This window comes from Monodon monoceros, unplaced genomic scaffold (assembly GCF_005190385.1).
Source record: "Monodon monoceros isolate NGI ecotype Baffin Bay Population unplaced genomic scaffold, NGI_Narwhal_1 Super_Scaffold_16, whole genome shotgun sequence".
Taxonomy (NCBI): Eukaryota; Metazoa; Chordata; class Mammalia; order Artiodactyla; family Monodontidae; genus Monodon; species Monodon monoceros.
In genome coordinates, this window is record NW_021703772.1 from 54,176,163 (window position 1) to 54,202,119 (window position 25,957).

The 25,957-nt window shown below is 38.6% G+C and overlaps 1 protein-coding gene across 15 annotated transcripts in view; it reads left to right on the forward strand.

The window, feature by feature from the left end:
* Positions 1-25,957, forward strand: part of CCDC141 (coiled-coil domain containing 141) — a 259,530-nt gene that overhangs the window by 193,390 nt on the left and 40,183 nt on the right. For 13 of the 15 annotated variants that reach the window (XR_003793967.1, XR_003793968.1, XR_003793969.1 and 10 more), the window contains 6 exons: positions 5,818-5,997; positions 12,880-13,059; positions 13,628-13,753; positions 15,568-15,756; positions 16,949-17,128; positions 18,849-18,998. Coding sequence is in view for 12 of the 15 variants with exons in the window: in XM_029225422.1 (XP_029081255.1) it covers positions 5,818-5,997; positions 12,880-13,059; positions 13,628-13,753; positions 15,568-15,756; positions 16,949-17,128; positions 18,849-18,998 (1,005 nt within the window). In the remaining 3 variants the exon portion in view is untranslated. The remainder of the gene's footprint in view (positions 1-5,817; positions 5,998-12,879; positions 13,060-13,627; positions 13,754-15,567; positions 15,757-16,948; positions 17,129-18,848; positions 18,999-25,957) is intronic. The other 2 variants (XM_029225420.1, XM_029225424.1) reach the window with 2 other exon arrangements.

Below are 25,957 nucleotides of genomic sequence, written 5' to 3' on the forward strand. Positions count from 1 at the left end.
TTTTTTTTTTGCGGTATGCGGGCCTCTCACTGTTGTGGCCTCTCCCACTGCAGAGCACAGGCTCCGGACGCGCAGGCTCAGCGGCCATGGCTCACGGGCCCAGCCATTCCGCGGCATGTGGGACCTTCCCGGACCGGGGCACGAACCCGTGTCCCCTGCATCAGCAGGCAGACTCTCAACCACTGCGCCACCAGGGAAGCCCCTGGCCTACAAATATTTACAATATCCTAAACATAAAACAAAATTATTTAAAAATAAGTCATTTTCTATTTAAAAATAAGTCATGAATCTCTTTGAATACTTAAGCAATTTGTGTGATTTGTTTAAAATCCACACAATTGGAAGTTATAGGCTGTTGGGTCCTGTCTCAGATCTGTCTTGTTTGATGCTTTTTAATAATTTTCCTCTGAGAGCTTTTTCTGAGGCATTGTTTTGACTGGTTTGTACTAAATAATCTGTAAAATTCCCTCTGGTAGACTAGAATTCCATCTCTCAAAGGTCACAGGTTCTTGAAGGTGACATCAGTCATAGCAAAGCACTGGAGTCCCACCTCATTTAACTCTGGTCCCAATGCTCCCAGGTGCACGTGGTTCACTCTCCTTTCAGGGAGGGGCTGCTGGTTGAGTGGGAGGTAGAGCCATCAAGGCTCACTCAGGGGTAAAGCCAACCCAAGTTAGGTAGCATCCTCCCGCCACCCTCCCAATACTCTCACCCTTACCTCGCACGACCACATCCTGCCTGCCCACATCCCTCTGCCAGCTCTCGTTCTCTAAGGGTCTGAGTTCTCACCACTCTGGAGGAAGCTCACGCACGGGCCCTGGAAATCTCAGGGAACCACTGCCTCCTTTTCCACATCTTTCTTTATTCTGGATTCTTTTTTTAAATTTTTTCTTATCCTGGAACTCTCAGGGTTAGGCAGAGGTATTATAGCCAACAGGTTGTTCTGTCAATGAACACTTTTTTTAAAAAAGAAAGAATCTTTTTTTTTTAATCTGGTTTATTTATTTGTGGCTGTGTTGGGTCTGCGTTGCTGCACGTGGGCTTTCTCTAGTTGCAGTGAGCGGGGGCTACTCTTCATTGCAGTGTGCGGGCTTCTCATTGCGGTGGCTTCTCTTGTTGCAGAGCACGGGCTCTAGGTACGCGGGCTTCAGTAGTTGTGGCACGCGGGCTCAGTAGTTGTGGCTCACAGGCTCTAGAGTGCAGGCTCAGTAGTTGTGGCACACGGGCTTAGTTGCTCTGTGGCATGTGGGATCTTCCTGGACCAGGGCTGGAACCTGTGTCCCCGGCCTTGGCAGGTGGCTGCTTAACCACTGCGCCATCAGGGAAGTCCCTCGATGAACATTTTTGTCTCAACTTGAAATGGTGGAGAGGGTACAAAGTAGTGCTTGGTTTTCTGCATCTTCATTGCCAAAAATGTACCTTCTTAGCTTCTAGCTCAGCGCCTACTTCCATGGCCCCCTCTGGCCTCTGGGACCAGGAGTTTTGGGACTAGGGCTGGAACCTTAGCTTTGCAAACAGAACTTTCCCAAGAAGGACCTCATGTCCTTTCATCTTCCCAGCTTTCACTTAATCTATTTTCTTACCTGGCAGAGCCTTGTGTCCTCACCTTGGCAGTGCTCTCAGTCTGTCAATCTCCTACACCTTCAGGCTTTCTCTCTTTTCTCACCAGCTTGTGCTTATTCCATTCCATTCCATTCCATTCCCCATGTCCTCAACTCCCTGCCTTCTACCCTGACTTGCCAACTCCCAATACTAGATCACTCCAACACTCTGTTTACTCAGCTTCTCTTTCCAAGCTTCCAGACGCTCCTGTGGAAAATCATACAGTTGTGCTTATTGGTGCTCTTACAAATTTATGGGTCTTTGGCTCAGCTGAGCCCCCCATATGCTCTCTAGTTGGTGCCCATTCAGTAGTGAGTCTCAAGCTTCTTACTGCAGTTTCCATTCCTAAATGTCAGCTTATGCCCTTACCTTGTATGTGACTGAAAAACATGAGTCCATTGAGCTTAACTGCCTTGACTTCCTTCAGCTTCCAAACCCACTGACATATTCACCCTTCCTCCACTGTCACCAAGAAAGTGGAGCTTCTGCATGTGTGCTGCACTGATCAGCCATCAGTCCCTCCCTGTCTGCTCCTACATCCTTCAGAATCTGGCTTCATCATCCATCCTCTAATCTTAAAAATTTGCTTTTTCTGTTGCTTCCTTCTCTTTGGTCTACAGTTCTGCCCCAATAGTCTTGCCCTCACTGAGGCTACCACTCTGTAATTTTCCTTCCATTCACAACTGGACTCTTGGGATGGGAAGATGACATTTCTTTCTTCTTCTTCCTGATCCTCCCTAATCCTCATCCCACTGCCATTTGGTTTATCCCCTTTTCCATCCTGCCATTTGCACCTCTTCACTCCATTCTTATGAGCTTATACTTACTACTTACCAGTTGACAGGTGAAACGGTCAATCTTTATCCCACTTAATCCCTCTGCTGTATTTATTTAACCCAGTTACTCACATTCACCTCCTTTGACTTTAAACAGATTTATTGAGGTATAATTTACACAGCATAAAATTCGCCTATTTTAGGATGTAATGATTTTTGGTATATTTATAGAGTTGTGTAACCATCACTGCACTCCAGTTTTGGTATATTTCCATCACCCCAAAAAGAGACCTGGGGTATACTTTTCACCAATCCTGGTTTCCACCACCCCTCCCCCCTGCCCCCAGCCTCAGGCAAGCACTACTCTGCTTTCTGTCCCTATAGATTTGCCTTATTTGGATATTTCACATAAGTGAAATTAGCCTGTCTACTTCTTTATCTGTTCTTTTTCCTGATTCAGTTCTCTGTTCCTAAAGTGTGGTGGGTTACAGAGTTCTTGCCTGTGCTCCCTCTTTTGTACATTCTATACATGTTCCCTACAAAAATCACCCACCCTCCCACAAACACACCTATAGTTTCAATTTCCCAGTAACTCAAAACTGGTTCCTCAACCCCAGCTCTTCTAAGCTCCAGGCCAATGCTTTCAACTTCCAATCATACTAATTACCTATGTATTCTGTAGCTTCCAGAAGCTTAACAAAACACAACTGGTTATCTTTTCCTCAAACGTGTTTCCTTCTGTATTTTGGCCTTGGATTAATGACCCCACTGTCTTTCAGAAGTCCTATGTAGAAGCTCAAGGTCTGTTCCGATCCCTTTCTTAATAAGCAGTTATTTTTGTACTAGGCCCTGAACTTTTCATTCCTGATCTCATTTCATCCTTATAATATCCCTATGTTTATTTACTATTATCCCTACTTTGCAAATGAGGGAAACTGAGGCTCTGAGAAGTTAGGTATGTAAGACCAAACAGGTAGTAAACATCAGAGCTGAAGTTTAATTCCCAATCTCCTCCCTTTTGTTTTTTCAAACATCAAAGGCCATGCTAGGGGCTTCCCTGGTGGCGCAGTGTTTGAGAATCTGCCTGCTAATGCAGGGGACACGGGTTCGAGCCCTGGTCTGGGAGGATCCCACATGCTGCGGAGCAACTGGGCCTGTGAGACACAACTACTGAGCCTGCACGTCTGGAGTCTGTGCTCCGCAAAAAGAGAGGCCGCGACAGTGAGAGGCCCACGCACCGTGATGAAGAGTGGCCTCCACTTGCCACAACTAGAGAAAGCCCTCGCACAGAAACGAAGACCCAACACAACAAAAATAAATTAATTAATTAATAAACTCCTACCCCAAACATCTAAAAAAAAAAAAAAAAAACGCCATGCTATCCCATGTCTGTCTTTAGAGACAACCTAAGAGATTTCTGAATTCCCCTTCTTCATTTGTACCATCACCTTCTCAGTTTAGGTCCTCATCATCCCTTGCCCAGCTTAAAGAAATTGTATCTGCCTATTCTCTCTGCCTCCTATAATTCTCCCCTTTATGCCTTTCAGAAAATGGTCCTTCTAAAGCAAATCTGATCATGTCACTTCCTGAAATTCAGGTTATGTGACAAATGTAATTTATGAAGCAAGTTATAACTTTTACCCCAAAATGGGTAATGTATTAAAGTTGATCATTAATTCACTTAAAACGAGAAACTAGTCCAGATTCAAGGAAATTCCTATAATGACATCATGCTCACTTACATTCAAGGAGGCTTTTTTGAGCAGTTGGAAAAGGAGGATGAATTAAAGTTTTTTAAGAATTTCACTTAACCGACAGCGCGTGATATTGACACCCCCGCCTGTAGCATACTATCCCATTGAAGTACTGATGGCTGTCATGCCGATTCCGAGTCATTGTGATAGCTGTCAGTTGTTTCAAACTAACGAGAGTGTGTCACAATTTGTTGAGTATAGTAGCAAACGAGTTGAAACCTACTGACGGCTTTATGCCAACACAATGATCACTCTCACTTCTTTCTTACCACTCAGGTTGTGCTATCTGGACGTCACCCACACCAAGATCATTTATCGTGCTCTGAACCAGCCAGTGTTTCACACTTGTGCCTTCACACGTGTTATTCCTTCCATCTGGGGCCCCCTTCTCCTGTTCCCTCTCACCCTGGACAATTCTGAAAGACACAGATCAAATGTCGCTTCCTTTGGGAAATTCTTGCCTGTTTACTTTATGTAGAGCTGGTGGTCCCTCCTCAGTGTGCCCAGAACACTGTGGGCATACTTGCCTTTGTGTTGTAATAATCTGTTTTTGGTTCTCTTTCTCCCAGAATTATCTTTGGGAACCCAATGAAATAACTGCTAAATTCTTACTACGGAATCTTAGGAGACTCCATGGAGGAGGTAGTATTTTAACTGTCTCATGAAGGATTAAGTAGGAGCAGAAAACTGAGGAAAGATTATCCAGGGCTGAGGAAACAAGTATCAGGAAAACAGTCATGAATAAATGGACTATGGAAAAAGAGGAGACAACTTCTGTTTCTAAGTGCCCTTTGCAGGCTCATTAAATTAAGAATGATATTGAAATCTTGAAAATATAGTGACTAACCATTGCCTGAAATTTCTTATCCCATTTATATTGCTTTCAGTAGTTATGAGCTCTTTGAGTCTTATCCTATTGGCCATTAAGTATTATTCAAAATGCATAAAAACTTGTGTCAAAAATTTTCTACCATTTCTACAATACCCAGTTAAATGATCTGGTTCTGCAGGCACATCTGATTTTATATAAGCTCTGTCCAAAGAGAGTGATTTAAAATAATCTAGTATTGCTTACCTTGGTTAGCCAATGAGAAAATATAATTCTAGGGAGGTGAAGTAATGAACCTCAGTAAGATTTGCTCATGGAGGCAGTTTAATATAAATACATGTACAGAAAATTCATAATTATTTGTACTCTTTTGTTCTGGTTTATCACTGATGAGAAGCAAATTGTGATTTGCTAATTATGAATAACTTTCCACTGACTTACATTTCTTTCTGATTTGTATTCCTTGATTGTATATGTTTACCTTTCTACTGAATTATAAAACTCAGCTTTAAATGGAACCACATTGGTCTTTGACATAAGCTGTCTCCAATTGCAAAACATACACATATATAATACATAAATATGATTTTGGCTACAGTAAATAGGGCTTCTGGATAATAAATTTGTCAGGTCAAGTTACTACCCAGTAGCAGTCAGTGTGATCTGTCAACAACCTGAATAGATTTTCATGTCTTTTCAGTAAGTTGACAATATTTAATAATTATTTAAAGAATTCTGAAATGTAGGTTCCAATTAAGTTTTATATAGGCTTTTATTGGAATCTAGTATTTTTCTCTTTAAAAATGTTTTTAAGTGTTCTTAACTTTCATTTATATTCTTTTTTTTTTTTTTTAAGGTAGAGGAGCAATGTCAGGGCCTAAGGGAGTTTTACCAAACTGATATCCTGCGAAAGGAAGAGGGTGTTGCTGAAGTTGAGCATCACTCTGACTCAGTGGAGAAGCAGTGGCAGCTGTTTTTAAAGAGGAGCTTTTTAACTCAAGACCTCGGGCTCAAGTTCCTTAATTTAATAAATATGGTGAGAATAACATTAAATGAGTCATACCTTCTTCAAGGATCACTTTTCAAAGTCAGAATCACAAATTTAAAAGTTCAGTTGTCTGTTATTCAGCTGTGCTGGTTTCGGAAGTTCTTTTTAGCTCCATTCAACCTAGAATAGTCCTGAAGCCCAGCACTTATGTGCTTCTTTGCTCCTAGACCTCTTGTGAGTTTATCACATGAAGGCTAGTTTATCTATTAACAAAAAAGAGTGACTATAATCCAAATGTAACATTATTATTATTACATAGAGTCCTCAGAAGATCACCCAGAAGTTCTGAGTTATGTTGAAAGCATGCAACAAGATCCTTACAAGATTTCCAGAGGTGAAAGATAACATCTAGGATGAATCTTTATTTCAAAGAATTTCTTACAATACCAGATCTTTTCATAGCAAGGCTCCATTATATTTAGAAATGTACCCTAAACTTTAGTTGTTAAGTTATATCTGTAAAGTATCCTAGAATCGACCTCAGGCCCATATAAAGTTCTCCACAGAATTCTTGAAAGATAGTTAATCCACCTCTCCTTCAATATCTCCAGTATCTTCCTTACGAAACTGTTCATTTTATTGTTAGAAAATGCCAGCTGCTAGGAAAGTTTTTTATTTTTTAATGTTAAGTCGAATCTGTCTTCATATCTGATTCTAACCCTTTGTAGCTCCACAGGGGGAGAAAAATGTATGCATATTTCATTTCTCTTACACACGAAAGTTTTTCAAACCTTGAAAACAGTTGCAAAATCTAATTTGAGTCTTTTCTGCAGTGAACTAGATATAAATCCTTTCTATCATTTAGGAGGTAGCTTTCTCTCTTTCTTCATCCTAATCCTTCCTCCCAGAATTTTCCATGATTTGTCAATATCATTCATAACATGTAAACAAGAAGTAAAGTACAACTTCAACACAGAGTACAAAGTGTACATCATTCTTTACTAATGAGACCTAAGGTTGTACTAGCACTTTTAGCAATAATTTCACTTTGTTGGTTCATATTATGCCTGTGATGGAAAAACTGCAATTGCATTACATTTTTATTGCAGTCCCTGCCAGGCTAGGTCTCTCCCATTTTATATCCATGTCGCCTATTTATCTTTTACATACAAATGTGAACCTTTATATTTATTCCTATTTTATATCACTTTGTTAGTTTTGACTCATGATTCCATCTTGTTAAACTAGTTTTGAGCCTGCTATCTATTGCATTAGCCATCTTTCCTGGGTTTAATTCTGTATATTAATAAGTAAGCCTCTTGTGGCTGCAATTAGATCTTTAATAAAAGTGTCTGAGGGGCAGATTGCTACCCCAATCCATTAAGTAATCAATTGATTAACCAGTCTTTTAAACAATCATGGACATTCCCAATAGTACTTTATTTTAACCACTTTTTCTTAAGTCTATAATGGAAGACACTGCTCGAAGGAAGGTCTATCTACCTAGTATCCTATCAATTGTATAATATAATTTGGCAAAAATTAGTTTGACTCCTAGTGATCATAGGGTTCTTTCCAAAGTGCTCACAATCTGCTTGATCAATGATGACTTTATTGCCCTGGTTTTCAATGTCAAGCTTACTGACAGGTAAATCACATAGGCCATCTTTTTCCCCATTTGAAAATCAGGGCATTTTCCTTTCTCTAATTTTCTGGCCCTTCTCCTATTTTCTGTAGATTTGCAAAGATGACTGACATCTGCAATTTTCTCAGTACTCTGACATGTGATGAATCTCAGTCTGGAGCCTGAATTCATTTGGAAGAGTTGGGCTCTAACTACCCTCATCTACTTTGAGCTACAATTTCCTCTTTATCTTCATTGTTTCAAACTTTGTTGTTTAAAGACCGGTCTTCTTAAATCTATATGGAAACAAAATATGCATTAAATAATTCTAATTTATCTAATACTATCCGTATGCATCAGAGTAAATTTGCTGAGTATTTTACCTATGTTCTTATGTTATATTGGTGCTTTACTGTTAAAAAAATTGTTATTTTTTACTTGGAACATTTAGAACATATCTATCTATCTTTAATATTTTTACTCTTTTTAAGTATATCTTTATATCCATCTCTTCATTGTGTATTTCTCCAATTTGCACTCATAAGGGAGTTTACATATTTGCAAACTGCACTTTTTTTGTCTATCCTTTTTCTTACTAAATTCCTTTTGAGAAATTATATTTTTCAGTTTTAGAATTTCCAGTTGGTTCTTTTTTATTAGATTTATATTGCCAGTGAAATTCTCCTTTTTTAACTTCTCTTTCTCCATCTTTCCTATACTTTCGTGACCGTATTAATCATGGGTATTTTAAAGTGTTTGTCAGCTAAGTCCAACATCTGGATCTGGAATTGTTTCTATTGTCTACTTTTTCTCTCGGTTTCCAGCTCTGTCGTCCTATCTTGGGATGATGAGAGAATATCTATCAAATGCCAAGCATTATGTATAAAAAAATTGTGGGAGTTCCAGATGGTGTTATCTTCTTTCCTTAGGTGGGTGTTGGTTGAAGGTCACTTAAGCCAATCAGGAGCTGGTGGAGTTGAGTCCGGAGTACAGTCCTGTCAATGCTCCATCTATTCTGTTGACCTTGGGCTCTCAGCGTTTTCATGTTAGAGCTTGGTGCATTCTCTGAGGTCTCTCCCCCTGGCAGGTCTCCAATTTGGGGAGTCTTGGGAGATGGCTGAAAAACTTCCACTCTGCATTTCAGAGGCTTTTGCTTGGGTTTTTTAATCCACTGCCCTGTTCAGTCCCAGTATTTTGTCAATGTTCTGAGATGAAGATGAGCTGTGTGCTTGAACCCCCATCCCCACTAGTGTCTGTCAAAAGTTCTTTTGTTTTCTCTGTTCCCCAGTAAAGCCTCATGATCAGCCTCCTGTCGGCATACAGAATTGGGAAATGCCCCTGACTGGGGTAGGAGAGGTGACAGGTGAGCTCACCACTCTCAGGTTCTTCCTTCTCTGGAGTCTTGGCCTATTTAGTTCTTTTTGCCTTCAAATAGATGCTTTCTGCATTTATTCCAGCTTTTCTAGTTGTTCTAGGCAGAAGCACTGCTCTGCCACTAGCTACTCCATCCTACCCAAAAACAGAAGTCCTTTATTACTTATTTAGAATGTTTAAGATTGTACAGTCAGATTTTCATTTAAGATCTGTAGCAGGAATCCATTCAAAATTATATTTTGTGTCTTTGTCTAAATAAACTTAGGTTTCATGATATTCAAATGTCCATTTACAGTTTTCAGCAACAGTGTGTATTTTACTACATACCTTGGTGGTCTTGTATCTTGACATTATAAACATGGCTACTTTACCCCAAGGTCCTTACCACTGTCATATGATAAATAAATTCCTCCTCATTGATGAGAATTAAGGTCCACGTAATGCTTAACTTTATTGGTTCAGTGACATTCTGCGATATGAATGGTAAAGCCATTTGGTAAAGCCAGTATAACACAATTTTTATCCTCTTCATATCTTTGGGACCATTAGGCTTTTAAACAAGCATTATTGCTGAAGTGTGGTAACCAGTTTGGTTATTAAGAAGGAAGAAGTCCCACTGGCATTTCCCACTGAGTGTTCTGCTCTTGATTGGGTTGCCGAGGCTCAGATTTTCAAGCTTGAAATTAAAAAAAATGTTTCAGTGCATCTAAAAATCATCACAATCAGAAAAACTCATTTAGGGCAGAAATCTGGCAGACATCTTGATGAAAGTGCCAATTTACTAATTTATAGTGGCGAATACCAAGAATGCTACATGGAATACTGCCTTCCAGTTATCAAGATACCTGAAAAGCAAGATGTCAGAAGACCACTCATTGTGTGTGAATCTACATGGAAAATGGATAATTTAGTGCCCTGTTTAGATTATGGCAAATTTTCCAATGACCTTATACAGAAGTAGAATGAGTAGTGTGTTTACTAACTAGACCTCAGGCAAATTATTTAATCTTTCTGAGTGGCCAAGATATTTGTTTGCCAAATGCATAATCACTCTTCTTGAATCCTGCTAGCTAGGCATCAACAGATCCTACCATAGCTCTCTTTTCTAGGCTTCATTCAGAGCATACTCTTCCGATTGTAGTTGTCATTGACATGCTGCAAATTCCAAGTTTACATTCAGTTGTGTATTATATAACATTTTGATTAATATTTTCTTAATAATATGTGAAAGATACCCTATCTTTATTTATAGCATAGATTAAAATATGATTTGCTTTAGGGCCTGCTGTGGCTGGCTAATGCCTTTCATAATATTTGTGTCTTGTTCATCATAATTACAGAATACATCATTTTACTACTAGATCCCCAAATTCATAGGAGGGGTCACATTTAGCACCTGCAGGTATTTTTTCAATTAAATGACACTTTATAATGTCTACATTAATACAAAAATATAAATGCAATATTAATGTCATTTAAAATAATTTTAAAATAAGATGGCCTGTGATTTAAAATATCCTGTTACATATTCATGGCACTACCTTCTGACTATAATCTAAAAGGTCCCGTGACTTTTAGATACCCAGCTGTCACTGCCATTGTAGAAATTCATGTGCAATTGCTCCTTAGAAATTCAAGGATTTACTGAGAAAAGCTGGCCATCAAAGTAAAAATTACTGTTTTGCCAAACAAATATTCTTCTGCATTTTTTTGATGTTTGACACAAAAAAAGCCTATTGTCTTACTCTCTACCTCTCTTATCCTTTTGCCTCTGATTGAATTTCCAGTAGTTTAAAATCATTGTTTAAAGGATTTCAAATCAGAGATCTAGAACATATGGAAGTTGGGAAGAGAAGTCTTGGAATTTAGATATTGTTCTTCTGGTGCACAATAGAGATACAAATATAGAGATACAGTTGGCCCTCCATATCCACTGCTTCCAAATCCCTGGATTCAACCAACCTCAGAGCTAAACATAGTACACCATCCACAGTTGGTTGAAACCTGCGGATATGGAAGGCCAACCATGGGAATTGAGCATCCACTGGTTTTGGTATCCGTGGTGAGTCCTGGAACCAGTCCCCGCCTCCCACCCTGCTGCCATGAATACCAAGGGACAACTGTATATAGAGGTACATTTCAGTTCTCACAAAACGGAGTAACTTGAGGAACTGCTCACAAGGAAAATTTTAAATAATTGTAGTATTGAGTTGGCCAAAAGGTTTGTTCGGTTTTCTCTGTAAGATGGCTCTAGTAGCACTGAGTTGTCTTTAACTTCATTTGAAACAATTTTGTTAGATTGTATATGACAGCTGTCATATCAGCGTCATTTAAAAAAATACTTATCAAAATTGGTGAATTTTTATGTAGCCGTTTTAATACTGAAGATGGAAAAAAAAGCAACATTTTTGGCATATTATGCTCTATTATTTCAAGAAAGGTAAAAACGCAACTGAAACACAAAAAAAGATTTGTGCAGTGTATGGAGAAGGTGATGTGACCGATGGAACGTGGCAAAAGTGTTCTGCGAAGTTTTGTGCTGGAGATTTCTCGCTGGACGCTGCACCATGGTCGGGTAGACCAGCTGAAGTTGATAGCGATCAAATCTAGACATTAGTTGAGAACAATCAACGTTATACCACATGTGAGATAGCCGACATACTCAAAATATCCAAATCAAGGGTTGAAAATCATTTGCACCAACTTGGTTATGTTAATCGTTTTGATGTTTGGGTTCCACATAAGTTAAGTGAAAAAAACCTTCTTGACTGTATATCCTCATGCGATTCTCTACTTAAACATAACAAAAACGTTCCATTTTTAAAACAAATTTTTACGGGTGATGAAAAGTGGATGCTGTACAATAATGTGGAACAGAAGAGATCATGGGGCAAGCGAGATGAACCACACCAAAGGCTGGTCTTCATCCAGAAAAGGTGATGTTGTGTCTATGGTGGGATTGGAAGGGAGTCCTCCATTATGAGCTCCTTCTGGAAAACCAAACGATTAATTCCAACAAGTACTGCTCCCAGTTAGACCAACTGAAAGCAGCACTTGACGAAAAACATCCAGAATTAGTCAACAGAAAACGCATAATCTTCCATCAGGATAATGTAAAACTGCATGTTTCTTTGATGACCAGGCAAAAACTGTCACAGCTTGGCTGGGAAGTTCTGATTCATCCGCCATATTCACCAGACATTGCACCTTCGGATTTCCATTTATTTTGGTCTTTACAAAATTGTCTTAATGGAAGAAATTTCAGTTCCCTTGAAGACTGTAAAAGGCACCTGGAACAGTTCTTTGCTCAAAAAGATAAAAAGTTTTGGGAAGACGGAATTATGCAGCTGCCTGAAAAATGGCAGAAGGTAGTGGACCAAAAGGGTGAATACGTTGTTCAATAACATTCTTGGTGAAAATGAAAAATGTGTCTTTTAGTTTTATTTAAAAACCAAAGGGACTTTTTGGCCCACCCAATATATACAATGGGATAGTTTAGAAAGAAACACAGACCCACAACAATCTGCCCCCTCATGGTCCCTGATACTCAGATATTGACGTATTCTAATGTGTGTTAAAATAAAATGTGGAATCCACTTCAAAACTTATGCATTAAAATAATCTCAACTTCAAAATTTCTGGATCCCTGTGCTCATTCAGTCACCCTTTAAGCCCCAGGAAATGAACAGATCCTAAAGGAGAGGACTGAAACACCAGTGGGGTCATGAAGAGCTCGGGAGCTGACGTCCAAGCATAGATTATGGGTTCTGAGAGCCCAGCTGTGCCTGTGCACAGACTTTTCAGACTTGTCTTGATATCAGAACTGTGTTCTGCTTTGGCTATGATGAAGCGTTTGCCTCCTCAAATAGTTGTATGCAAAATGTTCTATTTCTTGGGAAAGAAAAGCCATTATATAATCATTAATTTCACAGGCAAAAGCAAATGAAATATTAAATGTGAAAAATGAAGTACACATTATGGAGAACACTATGCAAAGCCAGAAGGCAGAAAGGGAGGAACTCAGCCGCCTTCGGATAGCCTGGCAACTTAAAGCCGCTGCAAGCAAGCCCGTGAAACAGCGATGGGGAGCGTTCAAAGAGCAACTTAGAAAGGTGAGGGAACAGGCAAATGGGTAGTATTCAGCCTTAAAAGGGAAGGAAATTCTGACACATGCTGCAACATAGAGGGACCTTGGAAACATAAGTGAAATCAGACGAACACAAAAGGATAAATATTGTGATTCCACTTATGTGAGGAACCTCGAGTAGTCAAATTCACAGAGATAGAAAGCAGAATAGAGGTTACCAGGGGCTGAGGGGAGGGTGAAATGGGAGTTAGAGTTTAACCAATACAGAGGTTCTGTTTGGGAAGATGAGAAAGTTCTGGCGATGGATGGTGGTAATGGCGGCACACCAGTATGAATGTACTAATGCCACTAAGTTGCACACTTAAAAATGGTTCAAATGGTAAATTTTGTTATGTATATTTTACCACAATAAAAAGAGGGCCTGTGCTTTTGTTCATTGGTGGTTTAGAACCACAGGCTCACTCTAGGTAGTGAGTGCTTTCATGGTAGTTGAAAAGTTTGATGACACACCATGTCATCACTGGAATGATTATGACGTACTTGCTGGTGGTATCAAAGAAAACATATACATAACTATCTAATGTCTATTTCAGACTACTCACAACTTAAAACTTCTTCAGGAAGCACTTATGCCTGTGTCTGCACTTGACCTTGGAGGGAGTCTCCAGACCATTTTAGGTCTACAGAAAAAATGGAACGAAATGAAACCTCAGTTCCAGGTGAAGAAACAAATTGATGGCCTTGGGTGAATGAAAAAGTATTAAAAACTGTTCAGTCAATGCTCACCTAATTAATTTTTACAGTCTGATGAATTACAATTTTTAAAAAACAACAGCATTGCTTGTCTAAAAATCCACTTTAAAAACACATTTTTCTTCCTGTTTAACTGCAGTGTGCTATATTTGATGATACACAAACATTTGGGCTACAAAAGGTCCTTAATATATTCTTATCTTAGATGATTTTAATTTAAATTAGTTCCTTATTAATGTATTTATCATATATATTTACTCTAATTCTTTTCCTAAGGGGTATAGATATGTTTTCGATTCAGACATCTCAAAACAAGGATGGGCAATCTCTGACACAGAGGTTCTGCTGTCCTCTGTCCCTGAAATTATCACTGTGATGTCATTGTGCCCACCCACTGGCACCCCAGGCTCCTACCACGATTCCAAGAATTTTACTGTGCTCTCCCTTTCTCCCTCTCAGAGAGCCCTCAGAATGTGAGAGAAAAAACCATGAGTCATGTTCCCAGGCCCTGATTGCTAGTGCATTCCATACCCCCGCCCCCACCTCTTGCCATTCCTGAGCTTGACACAGCTGCCGAAAAAGTTTGCCAGTCACGTTATCCTCCTGCCTGGATTCGTGTGCTTTGCTGCAAAGTTAAGATACCTGTGTTTCTGTTTGTCACTACTTTGCAAGTATTGGCTTTAAAGAAACCCCTAAACAGAAGTTTAGGAATATCTAATTTATGTTCCTTTAAGACAAAACTAATGTAATACATAACCACCCCCCACTCACAAAAAGCACACACACCACTGTGGCCCACAGTGAACTCTTTCCTCCAAACTCTTAGAAAATTCTCTTGGCCTATCTGTTGGTTTCTTTGTTATACTCTGTATCATATGTATCTGCATTTCGTGTGCACATGTCCCTGTGCATGAGTAAGTGTGTGTGTGTAAATTCCTCTAAATCAGGAACTGTTGTCAAGCTTCTTTAGCTCTGTCACTGTGATGTGCGTATATTTGATGCCCACGTACTTGATTTCAACATGAAGACCCTTACTAGGTCACTCTTCTGCAAATTATCTCCTTAGCCTAAATCATTTCCATTACTGTTATCCTTGACTTAAAATCCAGCTCTGAAATTATAGGAGCTTCCTCTTTAAGCTGTGCACCAGGATCTAGATTCCTATAAGGGCTATCTGAGCAGTTCTGGGTAAAAAGAAGGTGGCTTATCCCTCCCTACAAGTGGTGGCTATTTGTGGATTCTGGGATGACTGCTTTTAAAGCAGCATAGCTACTGTGCTGCTCGGCTGGTGGTTCATTTTGATCATTCTTTTATCACAGAGGACAAATAATTCCCCCAATATATTTTTATGCTTGTCTTCTTTTGGTGTTCTTATCATACCACCTGATTCTGGTTGTATTAAATATCACAGATGGTCACAGCCTCATAGAGTATCTAGAATATATTTACTTAACAGATGACCAGAATATTTGGTGTGTCATAGAAATATATGACTTTCCATTTCACCACCTAACTTTGAAACACTTTTTTGTGTTTTTAAACTTTTTAAATTTAATTAATTTAAATTAATTTTTTTAAAAATTCTGAGAAGATGAGGATGGAATAATATATCCCTAGCATTATGCACAATGCCTGGATTTGCAGGGATAGAGGTGAAGCTCACAATAAGTATTTGTTAACAAATAAGAGAGTGATTTGTTATTGAGATCTTCATATAGCCAGTGGTAAAGTAAAAAGCTCTCTAAAAGCTGTGTTTCTTTTATTGCTTACAACTTTTTAGCAACTGAATGATGAGGCTCAATACATTATAAAAGAGTCAGAAGAGTTAAGTGGCAAAGGAGCCCCTGTGAAAGAGAAGTCTCAACAGCTGAAGGACCTAATTCACCTCCATCAAAACCAGAAAGAGAGAATCCAAGATTACGAGGAGATCCTGTATAAGATTGTCCAGTTCCACCAAGTCAGAGAAGAGGTAAGACTTATCATGGATGTTTGGAAGACTCTCGGTTTTAAACTATGAAATTAAAAATAAATGATTGTGTAATAAATAAAGGCCAGATTGCTTATTCTGATATTAGAAGCTTTCCTCAGTCTGGCCCCTGACTTTTCTCTCACTGGGCCCCATTCTGCCCGATGTTCCAGCCAAAGTGAGCTCTCCTTGGGTCCCTCAAAGATGGCGTCCACATCCCTAATTCCAAGCCTTGACTCTTGGGCTGCCATTATCTGACAGGTCCTTCTGTCTCCTCTCTACCATCTAGGCCCTGTCCCTCCATCCAACAATCTACCTCCCTTGGAGTGATTTTTCTCTCTTCAAAATTCCTCGAACTCTTATTGTTTATTCCACACATCTGTCATTTTTAACATCTTGATTCTTAATTACTTTTGTTCCCCTAACTCAAGTGTAAGCTCTTTGAGGGAAGAAAACAATTTCTTTTATATCTCAAGTATCAGTAGAGTGCTCAGTAAAACTCCATAGTCCTTAGCCTCTATTAACAGAAAATGGAGACTTATTGAAATCCCTTGAAAATAGCCTCTGAATTTACTCAGATCACAGGCCTCATCTTGCTAAAGTTTTAGGCTGTGAGCGAACAGTGTTTTCTTCTTTAATAGAACTGACAGAGTTAGTCCCTCAATTTTACCCTATTGACTTGCAGCATTGTAACACTTATTTGTCTATAATACTAATAATTTTAGATGGGCTTGTCAGTGTTGACCTGCTAGTTAAATATGTTATAGGAAAGAAGTTTTTTTTTTTTAAAAAAAGCTATCTTTGAGAAAGACAAATACTGTATGATATCACTTATATGTGGAATCTGAAAAATACAACAACGTAGTAAATATAACAAAAAAGAAGCAGACTCACGGATATAGAGAACTAGTGGTGACCAGTGGGGAGAGGGAAGGGGGGAGGGGCAGTACGGAGGTAGAGGATTAAGAGGTACAAACTATTAGGTATAAAATAAGCTACAAGGTTATATTGTACAGTTTAGGGAATATAGCCCATATTTTATAGTAACTATAAATGGAGTATAACCTTTAAAAATTGTGAATCACTATATTGTATACCTGCCAGTTATATAATATTGTACATCAACTATACCTCAATGTAAAAAATCTGTCTTCATAAAAATACGAAGGTTAATTGTTAATGGCCTAAATTCCAGCTGGGACGACTCTTCAGATCAAGAGAACTGGAGTTTCTACAACAGCCAAAGGAAATGGTTGATGCTCACGATGCCCAGGTTCTCCTCAGTCGCTCTCGGGAAAAGCAGGCACACATAGACCATCTCCATAAACTGGCTCTTTCCTTGGGGGTGGACGTCATCTCGTCAGTTCAGCGGCCTGTAAGCAACTTCGAACACCACCATTTATACCTAATATAGCTCTCAGCTGGCCTGTAATATGAAAGAAACCAGGCACATTGCCTGGTATACGTTAAATTAAAAAATACATTAAACCATTGGGCTACTTATTTGTGGTAAGTTTCTACCACATCCAGAGAAAAACATTTTAAGGAGAAAAATCTGATTTTAAAAGCCTTATTTGATATATCTATTCTCATGCTAATTTAAAAAAAATCATAGAGGTGTGCTATCTATAATGGCAGTTAGTTTTTCACATTTGAAATATGCCTATTGCAATTAAGGGACTCAACTTTTAATTTTATTTAACTTTAATTAATTTAAATTTAAAACTGATACCCCAAATTGTAAAACTTTTAAGTATATTGGGAACAATTTGGGTATGTGCGTCTACTAAACTCCATGAGATTTAAGTGCCGATCAAGTATTTCTGATAGAAATTTAGCAACAATTGAGATATGCTCTAAGTGTGAGATACAGACTTGATTTCAAAGACTTAATATGGAAAAAACCTTATTAATGTTTCTTAATATTTGGTTACATGTTTGGATATGTGTTCAGTTAAACAAACTATATTATGAAAATTAATTTCAACTGTTTCTTTTTTACTTTTTAAAATGACTACTAAGAAATTTAAAATTATTTATGTGGCTCAGTTGTATTTCTGTTGGACAATGCTGCTTTAGCACATCAGATCCAAAAGGTAGCCGAGAGATCGTTAGGCCCAGGGCCCTCAGAAAAGCTGCTTTATCCATAAAACCCCAGGGTAGAAAAGCCCAAGAACCCTGGCTCCACCCAGGGATCTGGGCACTCATCACTGGATCTGCTTTATTCCACTGGACTGACCTTACCAAAGGAGCCTAAAAGAGATGGAAATAATTCCAGATTAAATTTTCCTAAATAACACATTGGGCTCCGATTTTTAAAAAACTCCTTCTCCAAATTCTTAATTTGAGGGAAGAAAAGATTATGTTAATTCTATCCGGTATGTATAACATTAATAAAAATCATAATGGCTGATTTTATTTCAAAGTTCATTTAAGATATCCACTAAACTATATGGAATTCAATGGATCTAAAGTATTTTCTTAACTGAAAGACACAAATACAAAATATCTGTCTCTGTTATAACAGAATGTTTTTCCCAAGAAGGACCTTTCTTTTTAAAGAGTTTTGTTTTATTAATAAATTTATTTTAAAAAGAAAAAAAAAACAAGTAAGACGTCTCACTTTGCACAAATAATGTAAATTGTTCTCCAGTCCGCATCTGGCCTTGGCCTCGGCAGCCCTCTGCGCTGAGTTGAGGTTGGAGCACTTGCATAATAAACCTGAGGTCACGCTCAAGTTGACAGGAAAATTATAGTGCAGAAGCCAAATGTTTCTAATGCATATTTTATGCCTTTTGAAGTAAAAATTATACCTTATAATGAATAGCGTCTCTGAGGCGTTGGGTCTGGTGAACAAATCTTCAAAACTGAAGTTTCAAGACTGGAAATTTAAGGGTTTGTCTTTCCCAGCATTGGGTGTTGGGTGTCTGGCTTCTTTCTGAAATCATTATATTCAAAGAAGCTTAAGGTGAAAGAAATCAGGAGCCTATTTTTTGATGTCATTTATGAGTTTCACAATGCAGGTAAATAGCATGTTGTTCTCATTGCTGTTTTGCCAGTTCCCTTCATCACTTCCCCTTCTCTTTCATTTTTAGAACTGCTCTAATGTTTCTGCAAAGCACCTGCAGCAGCAGCTGGACATCCTTGAGGGGGACAGTCTGAACTGGCGTGCCCAGGCTGAAGACCATGAGCGGGCCCTGACCCGCAGCCTGGAGTTCTGTACTGCAAGGGATGAGATGAGCGAGGTGAGAACACACACACAGACACACACACATGCACGTACACGCACACGTGCACACACACACACACGCACAGTGAATCAGGAGACTTTCTTTTTACCCTTGACCTTTAATCTGCCAAGCAATGGCCTCAGGGCTCAGAAAGATTGAGTAAACTTTAAGCTCCCAAACTTTTTGAGGTCAGTATATTGTCAACATATGGAAGAACCTAGAAGGTAGCATTCGGGTTTTTTGTTTGCTCCTCCCCAACCCACCCCAAACCCTCACAGCAGTTGTTTTGCTTGAGTGGATACACATCATCAGTGCAGAGTGATAGCATCCCGGTTCAGCCAGCTCCCGTCTGCAGAGATGCTATTTAAGTACCATTGACTCATGATGAAGGGGGTGCTAAGGGGAGCAGGCTTGTTGCTTCAGAGGCTACAAAGGATTATCACCAAAGTCAAGTGGCTGGTTTCATATTTACTCAAACTGAGTGACTTCTCTGGCAAAACAACGCCTAGACTCCATGCCCCCTCCTCCATACACAGTTAATTCCACCTCCTCTTCCTCAATTCTACCCAACCCCCAACCCCCAGACACATGCTGAACTTGAGCCACACCCTCCCAGAGTTAAACTTTCCATCTAAAGGTTTACTTGTTCTAGGAGAAAAATATAGCTTAGCGAGGGTCCTGGTTCCTTACTGGAACTGACAGCAGAACAAAAGGTACCACAATTCCAGATTTATCTCTGTTTAGAGCAAGACGTTTCTAAGTTCATTAATCACAAACCCATTAGGAAAGTGAGCAGAGGGAAAAAGATGTGGTGAACCTTCTTGATTTTTCTGTTTATGCCCTCTTTACACAATTTAGGACCAGTGAGTATCAAATATTATCAAACAACATTAGAGCATGGACTTAAGTATGAGTAACTAAACTTAGCAAGTGGTCTAGCCCTTTCATAGCCCACAGAGAAGTGCAGGAAAGGAGCATGGCTGGAAGGAAAGCAAGAGGGCGAGAGCAGGAGGGGCCACTTGGATCCCATTCAGTGGGAGGGAAACAGGAAGCAGCATCATGGAGGGTTTTCAGTTGAGTGTGCCACAGGACTGTAGAGTTTCTGCTCTGAGTCTGTGTTTCAGGAGTCACTGTGGGCGAGACACTCATTAATTCGCTCAGTGTTAAACCCCTAGTGTAGTCTGCCCTCTGTGTAGTAGAACGGCCTCTTCTGGGTCCCATACTGCAGTTAGCACCACTTCAGCCAGATCACTTTCAGGAAGACAATCTTAATTCTCCTCAGGCTATAAAATTTAGATTCACAGCCATGGAAATAATTTTTTTTACTATCTTTCCCCAAAGTTGTTTTCTTTCTTCTTTTTCTTCCTCTTCTTCCTTTTTTTTTTTTGCTGAAGATCTCTCTCTCTGCTGTGATGTTCAACCATATTTTATTGAAAGCACAAGAGAGCAGGCTAAGGGCTATTCCCAGCTGCCTATGGCTCACTTTCCCTCTTCCTGAAGCATGGTGGCCTTTATGGAGGTGGGTCTCCCTGTTTAGGCCCTTTCCACAGTGGTTCTGTTTACAGGGCTGCCTCGTGATGAGCCTTTGCTGGGAGCCAGCCTGGCCCTTCCAGTCAAAGTAGGGACACGCCAGGATTGTCTGTACTGTAACAGGAACCAGAAACCAGATACTTGCAGGTTTGATATAGGAGTCAAACATCACTTTAACATGATCTTAAGTATTAAGAGAGTGATTCTTCCCACTTGCTTCTACTTCAAACCCAACTAATGTTTGACATAAGTCACAGTTTCATATTCAAAGGATCTTTGAAAACTTTTGGCCCTTTTCCCTTTTCCTTCCTCGTAGAGATATACAAGGCATGTCACAGTATATCATGCACAGCCTGGATTTTCCAACTACAAGCTTAATGGGAAAATAATCCAAAGGAATATTTTCAGTGCCCATTAATAAAATAAAGAGATGTGTGGTCTAGTTTGTATTGTGAATGTCAGAGCCAGATTCTAAGTTGTAATAATATTTGATATTTTAATTATTATTATCATTATTAGTATTTGGTATGAGTGCTTAAAAATTATGTAAAATTAAAAGCTGCATGTTACACTAATTTTTTTTGTATAAAAAAATAGTCAGATAGCCCACCAGGGAACTAGACGAAGCATAGCATTTGATTTGTTCAGTTGATTTTGAAATGCATTATTTTGCATCCAGTGCATTTAAAGTGCTTCTTGGAAGTTCACTGATCTGAGCTGAAATTGGCTTTGGAGGACTTTCATTTTCCAGATGAGGAAACTGAGGAGTATACAGTTTTCACTTGAGCAGTGTGCTTCAGGACTGTGGGGTTTCAGGGAGTCAGCTCTGGGCCAGAGGCTCATTTATTGGGGACCAACTTTTCCTGGGCACCAGCTTGTCACCTGCTAAACTCAGAGTTCACCATTCAGTTAATGTATGAACCCATTCAACCACTGCATGGTCTGATGTTAATGTATCCTTTTACTATGCTTTCTTCTTCTATCTTTGTTTTCTCGAATACTCGTTACAAGCTCTTTGTATGATCTGATATAATAGCACAGTTCATTTTGTTATTTCAACTAAAATTACTTTATTGCATGGTTTTAAGTGCACTAAAGGCCCTTAGAAAAGAACTCAGGAATTCCCTGGTAGTCCAGTGGTTAGGACTCAGGGCTTTCACTGCTGTTGCCTGGGTTTAATCCCTGGCTGGGGAACTAAGATCCCACAAGCCGCACAGCAAAAAATAACAGAAAAAAAAAAAAAAGAAAAGGACTCAGTATCTCAAGGTAAAATAAAGTGAGGTATTCTAAATGTGATTTTTTTTTTTTAATGTGATGTGATATTCCTTAACGACAAAGAACCATGGTTTTGTGCCTTGATTCTCTTTGGGTAAAATATTATTATTTTCTAATTTTATATACTATATAAGCCATAGTTAGTTAATTGTAAAAACTCATTTTCTCCATGTGTACTAGAAAACACACCCTTCAGACTGCCAGATTTTGTGGAGTTTTTTTCCCACTCATTTCACACAAAGATATATTTGTATGCTTGAATGTTGAATCTCACTGTACATTTTCTTGCCTGGCAATATAAATAATCTTTTAATACACAAAGCATTATAGATATTCTCTGCCATATTACATGACAGAACATCATCAGTTCCTTATTCTTTACATGTCTTCTTTAGAAATGTAATAAGTTAATATCGAGCATGTTTTCTTCCTGCAACCTGACCAAAAAAATTACCTTTACATTTACATGATGTTAATGGAAATTTGTCACTCGAGTCTCATTATGGATCACGAACAATTACTTTGATGAAAAGTATAGTAATGGGGCTTCCCTGGTGGCGCAGTGGTTGGGAGTCCGCCTGCCGATGCAGTGGACACGGGTTCGTGCCCCGGTCCAGGGGGATCCCACATACCGCGGAGCAGCTGGGCCTGTGAGCCATGGCCGCTGAGCCTGCGCATCCGGAGCCTGTGCTCTGCAGCGGGAGAGGCCACAACAGTGAGAGGCCCGTGTACCGCAAAAAAAAAAAGTATAGTAATGACAGAATTGGGTTGCTATTCATTTTTCCAAAATAAATTTTGCAAATGGAGCTTTCATATAATTATATTACTTCAGCCTGAAATTTCTACACTGTAGCAACATCTTACCCATCAGGAAGGAAACAGAAATATGTATGTATGTGTGTGTATATATATATATATATATATATATATATATATGTATATATATATATATTCCATATGTCAGAGTCTCTTGTTCTAGTCACACAGATTCTTTTGTTCTTTTGTCAATTTGGATAAAACGGTCATCTAAGTTCCAGGGAGATAAGGCAGATTAGCAGCAATAAATTATTGTAGAATAGGGGAATGCTGCTGCCTTAGACAAATACACAACCAATAACATTAAACCTCCTGATATTGTATACTGCTTTGCTATTGACAAAATGACTGTGGACAACCACCAACTGGTAAGAAAGGAAGCAGAAAAAGAGGGTATAGATGAGGCAGCGCTATGGTATAGTACAGATAATTACTATTTTCCAAATTGATGACCTTAATTCATCATTTTAAGAAAAAAACTAAATTATCATCATTCAACAAATATGACTACTGTGTGCCAGGCCATAAGAACAGGAAAGTCCTCAGGAAACTAAGAGTCTAGGCAACTTAAAGCCCAAGGGACTTCACAGTCACAACTGCTCATTACCAGGCCCCACTGTGAGTCTGTTTCGTTGGTATATGTAAGAGGATGGGAAAGATTATAATTTGTTCTGAAAATGTCCATCCCATAGGGTTAGAATCTGTTAGAAGTTTTGTGTTTAACATCTGCAAAATGACTCTTCTTACTGAAGAAGATAGAAAGCTAAAGTTTAAAATTGTGGTTATCATGTCCAGAAAATAAAATGTAAATATATTATGAACAAACAAAACTTGCAGAGTGGATAAAATAGCTATTACTGAGATATGCTGCCACCTGCAATTTAAAATGGAGCAATTGTCTTCTCCTTTCAAGCGGCCCCATTTCCTGCTTCTACAAGACTGATGGTAAGCACAGGAAGACATCCATGTGGTTGCTGAACAGATGGAGAACAAGAAAGTCTTGTCCCAAAATCTCTCCAGCACTAAGCCTAAATATTCTACTGTTAATAATTGTAGCAAATCATTCAGGTTAAGTTATGAGTCTTTGGGTCCCTTCATTTCAAATACAGGCATCCCTGGGAAGTGATAGCATTGCAGCCTTCTTTCTGTTACTGAAAATGAGAATCAGAAAGCTTTTTTCTCTGGAGTAGGCAAAATGGTGGGCAAGAAATTAAGCTCGTGAAATGGACATTAAGAGAAATGGACTATTTGTTTTGTATTTTTGCTTCTGGACAATTGTGTGCCCCATAGTTCTAATGAAAAGCTCTTGTTTTAAATACATTTTCTTAGTTTTAAAATGTCTCATGTCCCTCACGTAAATTGGCCTTGCCAGCAGCAGACTCACAGATAATACATTCTTGTGCCAAAGTTGCCTCAACCAGCTTCCTCAAGACTAAAAATAGCAAGCCAGCCTCCTTGTTGTCCATCTTGTTCCCTTCTGCTTCTTCTCTAAGAAGTTTTTGTTTATGCCTAACCCTGAGAGAGGCTTACTGCTCCCTGGGAAATTTGGTGAAGATGCTCATTATGCTAGTTTCAAAAGAACTGCAGTTTTAAAGTCTTAATGATTTTTTTTCTAATTATAGTTGTATTAAATTAGTCCGCTTCTTTCACAGCAAACATGTAGGAGCTGAACATATGGAAAGATAGGAAAATTGCACTGTTCATTTGAAAAAATATCTTTCTCCTGATTATCTTAAGACTTTCAGAAATTTTATCAGTATGAATTAAAACAACATTTAAAGATTTCGAATAGGGTAAACTTTTTCTTGCCCCAAGCTTTGGGTGTTTTTTCCTGCTTCTGTGCTCCAGTTGAGCAGTTGTCTTGGCCATCTACACCATTCCCCATTGTTGACAAGCTAACTAAAGTTAGAAACAGCTGCATGAACAATGATACCACAGCCGAGCAACCATGGCACTCAGTTCCCTTAAAAATATGATCACAAGTTATGTGGAGATTAGATGGGAAGTTAAGTTTTCGTATTGGAATGTGCAGGTAAGAAACTTAGGCATGGCTGATGTTTTCTGAAAATCTGATTGCTGAAGGTAGTTCATGCTTGCTGCCTTCCACTTGTATCTGCGTAGTCCTCAATTTGAGCTGGGAAAGGTACAGGATTTAAAATAGATTTCCAGTGGGACCAAAAGAGAAAAGTGCTAGCAACTTGTCAAAGGAGCTCATGTGTCAGAAAGAAACTGATCCCATTTCACATACCCATATCGCCATGAACATCTTTGGCTTTATAAATCATCGTCAGTGGAAGTGCATACATTCTGAGGCAAACAGAAATAAATTTGTACTCATCATTTATCAGTCTTAAATTTCTTAATCCAAAGTAGACTTTAAATGTCATGTCTTAGAATTAAAGTGTTAAGGCTCAGCCTTTCTTCATTTATCATATAGTTTTCAAATAGATATTGATTTTTTTCCCACTTAAACAAGCGGGTGTAACCCAGTGGTTATCTGGTTGATGACAGAGCCCCTCTTCCTTTCTTTAGACTGAAGTTTATAATATATGTCATGTTACAGTAAGGGGGAAAAAAGAATATAAAATTTTATTTTCCAGTGGATACATGTTAGTGACTGGACGTATTTTTTCCTTTCATTTTATTTTACTTTATTTTTATTAAAAATAAAAATTGTATTTTTAGCTGTAGTAAAAGACACATAACAAAATTTACTATCTTAACCATTTTAAGAGTACAGTTAAGTGATATTATGTACGTTCACAGTGTTGCACTACTATCACCACTATTCATTTCCAGAACTTTTTCACCATCCTAAACAGAAACTCTGTACTCATTACAATAACTCCCTATTGAGGACATGTTTTTTAATACAAAAATCTCTGGTGTCCTCAGATGTGGTAGTTATTGCACCTATTGTTGCAGATTATGACTTCAAGGGAAAAAAGTTCCTGCCTAAGTTTTATGTGATTAACTAAGGAGGAAGTCCGTATCTTAATCCCATAAAATCAACTTCATTTGTCCTTTCCCACTAATAACAAATACATGCATATTAAAACAACAAATGTCAAAAAATTTAAATATTGTTTATTTCATAAATATACCAACTGAATATTATCTTTTAAATATTTTTCTGAGTTCTAATAGAGAAATCATTTTCAAATTTTGAAGTTACAGTTCTTTCCACTCCTTTATAATATTACTGATTTATCAATTTAAATATTTTACATGGTCTCTGTGCTTATAATTTAAGGCTAATGCTCACCTATTTCATTTACCATATAAAATAAACAACACTGATGAAGTATAGTTGTGGCAAATGCAAAAATTGCATCAGTATATTAATTTCCATG